Source organism: Microcaecilia unicolor, chromosome 1, assembly GCF_901765095.1.
Source record: "Microcaecilia unicolor chromosome 1, aMicUni1.1, whole genome shotgun sequence".
NCBI lineage: Eukaryota > Metazoa > Chordata > Amphibia > Gymnophiona > Siphonopidae > Microcaecilia > Microcaecilia unicolor.
This window is the reverse complement of record NC_044031.1, coordinates 633534386-633537221: the sequence shown is the minus strand read 5'-3', so window position 1 is coordinate 633537221 and position 2836 is coordinate 633534386. Positions and strand designations below refer to the sequence as shown.

Here is a 2836-nt window from a genome sequence, read left to right as displayed (position 1 = left end):
GAGGATGGTAGAAAAAGGGCGATTAGGGTGACATGCTGGGCACAGAGGAGTGAAGGTGGGAGAAAAGAGCAGGGGGTGGTGCTGGAGAGGAGGGAAGGTGGAAAGAGAAATCAGGGAGATGCTGGTTAGGAAGGAAGGTGGAAGAGAAAACCAGGAAGAGATGCTGGGCAAGAAGGAAGGGGGAAGAGAAAACCAGGAAGAGATGCTGGGCAAGAAGGAAGGGAAGAAAGGAGAGATGCATGGCATCAATGGAAAGGAAAGAGGGGAGATGTTAGAAATGGGTGGGGAAAGAGATGCAGAGCTAGATAGAAGCAGTAAAAAGAGGGAGCTGGAAGACTGGAGGATGAGAAAGAGGGATAAAGTTTGAGAGGCAAAAAATGTATTGGGGGAAGATGAGCATGAAAAAATTGAGAAAATATAACATGGCAAATGAACAGGAGGCTCTGGACAGTGATCTAAGGGATACAGAGAGAGAGAATGAGACTACTATGCTTAGAAAAATAGCATTACCAGGCATAAAGGTAGAAAAATAATTTTATTTTCCATTTATTGATTGAAATTTGTCAGCTTTGGGAATTAAAATCTGCTATCTGTATATTTTGCACTGTACATAAGGAAGGTTGCTGGACATGGGTGGATGGAGGGGAGAGGAGGGTTGCTGGACATGGATGGAGGGGAGAGAAGAGTGAGGAAGAAGATGAGATGAGGGGAAAGGAAGAGAGAAAAACTGCACATGGAGGAAGAAAATAGGCAGGAGCTGGATCCACTGGACAGTCAAGTCTGTGGAGGACCCAGCTGTTACTTACGGATGTAGGGCAAGAAATGAAGAAGAAAGGCGGAAAGTAAAGAAATAAATGGAAAGGAAGCCCTGAAAACGGAGTTAAGAGGACAGATAGCAGCAGAATCGGATACTGGGCCAGCATGATCAGAAAAACAAAGACACCAGACAACAAAGGTAGAAAAAAATAATTTTATTTTCATTATAGTGTTTGGAATATGTCCACTTTGAGAATTAGGTGCTCAACATTAAAAGTTTATATTTATTTACTTATTTATGGCATTTTATCCCACATTAAACATGAATTAGGGTGTTTTGTGGCTCTACACGTATCATGATATTATGATCCCTTGTTTCATATTGTTGACGGTCTGCATTTTCCATATGGGTGGTATATTGGTGTATTAAGTTCTGCCCAGTGTAATATTTATGGTACAGTAAGGTTCAGAGTATGTTTTTGCACAAAGCTGTGCATAGTGTTTTGCCGTTGAGCGATTGTGGTTAGTATATGCTTTGAGCAACCACTTTATTCTTTGACATATGATACATAGCTAATATCTAAATTTAATAAAAGGTATTAATTGTGACTTTTATTTTTATTTATTTTTTTTTCTGTGTGTTATCAGACAATTATGGATTTAAGCCCTACCCCTGGCCCCACCCCTAACCCCGCCCCCTTTAGCCTCCCCAAACAGTTGGGCCACCGACCGCCTATGATTAGAATGTAATATAAAGTCCTCTTAATTTAGACATCATTGATATGGAATGAAAAATAATATTGCCTATTAGAAAAAATCTTAATTTCTCAACAGAAAAGTCATAGATGTTCTTCTAGTGACTCAAGATCACTGAACATAAAACACTTATCTAGAAAACACTGTCAATGATGTGAAGAGCTTTTTCCACCCCTTTACCAGAGCCATTTTCACTTCCTTGTTCCTCAGGCTGTAAATCAGGGGGTTTAACATGGGGATCAGCACTGCATAAAATACTGAAACTACTTTGTCCTGCTCCATAGAATAACTTGAAGCAGGTCATAAATACATGAAAAAAAAAGTCCCATAGAATATGATCACAGCAGTGAAGTGGGAGGCACAAGTGTTGAACGCCTTGCGTCTTCCTTCAGCAGAGCGAATCCTCAGGATGCTGGAGAGAATGTAAGTGTAAGAGACTAAGATGGCCACAAATGTTGTTATTGTGTTGAACCCAACAAGAATACTAAATACAAGTTCGCAGACAAAGGTGTCAGAGCTTGTAAGCATCAAGAGAGGAGGACCATCACAGAAATAGTGATTAATTGCATTACACCCACAGTAGGACAATTTAAAAGTACAAATTGTATGCACTAGAGCATCACCAAAGCCACCCACATAAGCTGCACTCACCAACTGAATGCACAGCCTCCTGACAGGATAAAGCAATGGATTACAGGTTGCCACGTATCGATCATATGCCATCACGGCCAGTAGAAAACATTCTGTGGTAGCAAAACCTCCATAAAAATACAGCTGTAGAGCACAACCATTGAAGGAGATGGTTTCCTGCTCTGCCAGGAGAGTTTGCAGGGTTTTGGGAGTAATGACTGAAGAATAACAGATATCTATGAATGACAAGTGAATGAGGAAAAAGTACATTGGAGTCTGCAAGTGCTCGTCTAACCTAGTTACAAGAATGATACCAATATTTCCCAGCAGGGTGATAATATAGACCAGTAGGAAGAGCACAAAGAGTGGAATCTGGAGCTTTGGATCACAAGTGAGTCCAAGGAGAATGAACTCAAGTCACTGATGTCTGGTTCCTGCCTTCCATTTATTCTGTTGATTACAGCTGTTGGTAGAAAAAAAATCAGATTTGAAAAAAGCATGTGTAATGATTTTATTTTATGCTTCTAACTGTACACTTGATAGTGGTGATAATGCATTTCTGTGCCATCTGTACTCTAGAAAACAACACTGTATTTTTATCACAACAATGACTTACACATTTTTCATTCATTGTTTATTTTTGTTTTGTATACCCTCTTCCTGAAAATTATTTCAATATGGTTTATAGATATTC

At 39.8% G+C, this 2836-nt stretch overlaps 1 protein-coding gene across 1 annotated transcript; it reads right to left on the bottom strand.

Moving 5' to 3' along the window:
* Positions 1-1812: 1812 nt before the first annotated feature.
* Positions 1813-2412, bottom strand: LOC115460498 (olfactory receptor 1020-like). The gene has a single exon (XM_030190263.1). The coding sequence runs from the start codon at positions 2410-2412 to the stop codon at positions 1813-1815; it is 600 nt and encodes a 199-aa protein (XP_030046123.1).
* Between the last annotated feature and the right edge of the window lie 424 nt (positions 2413-2836).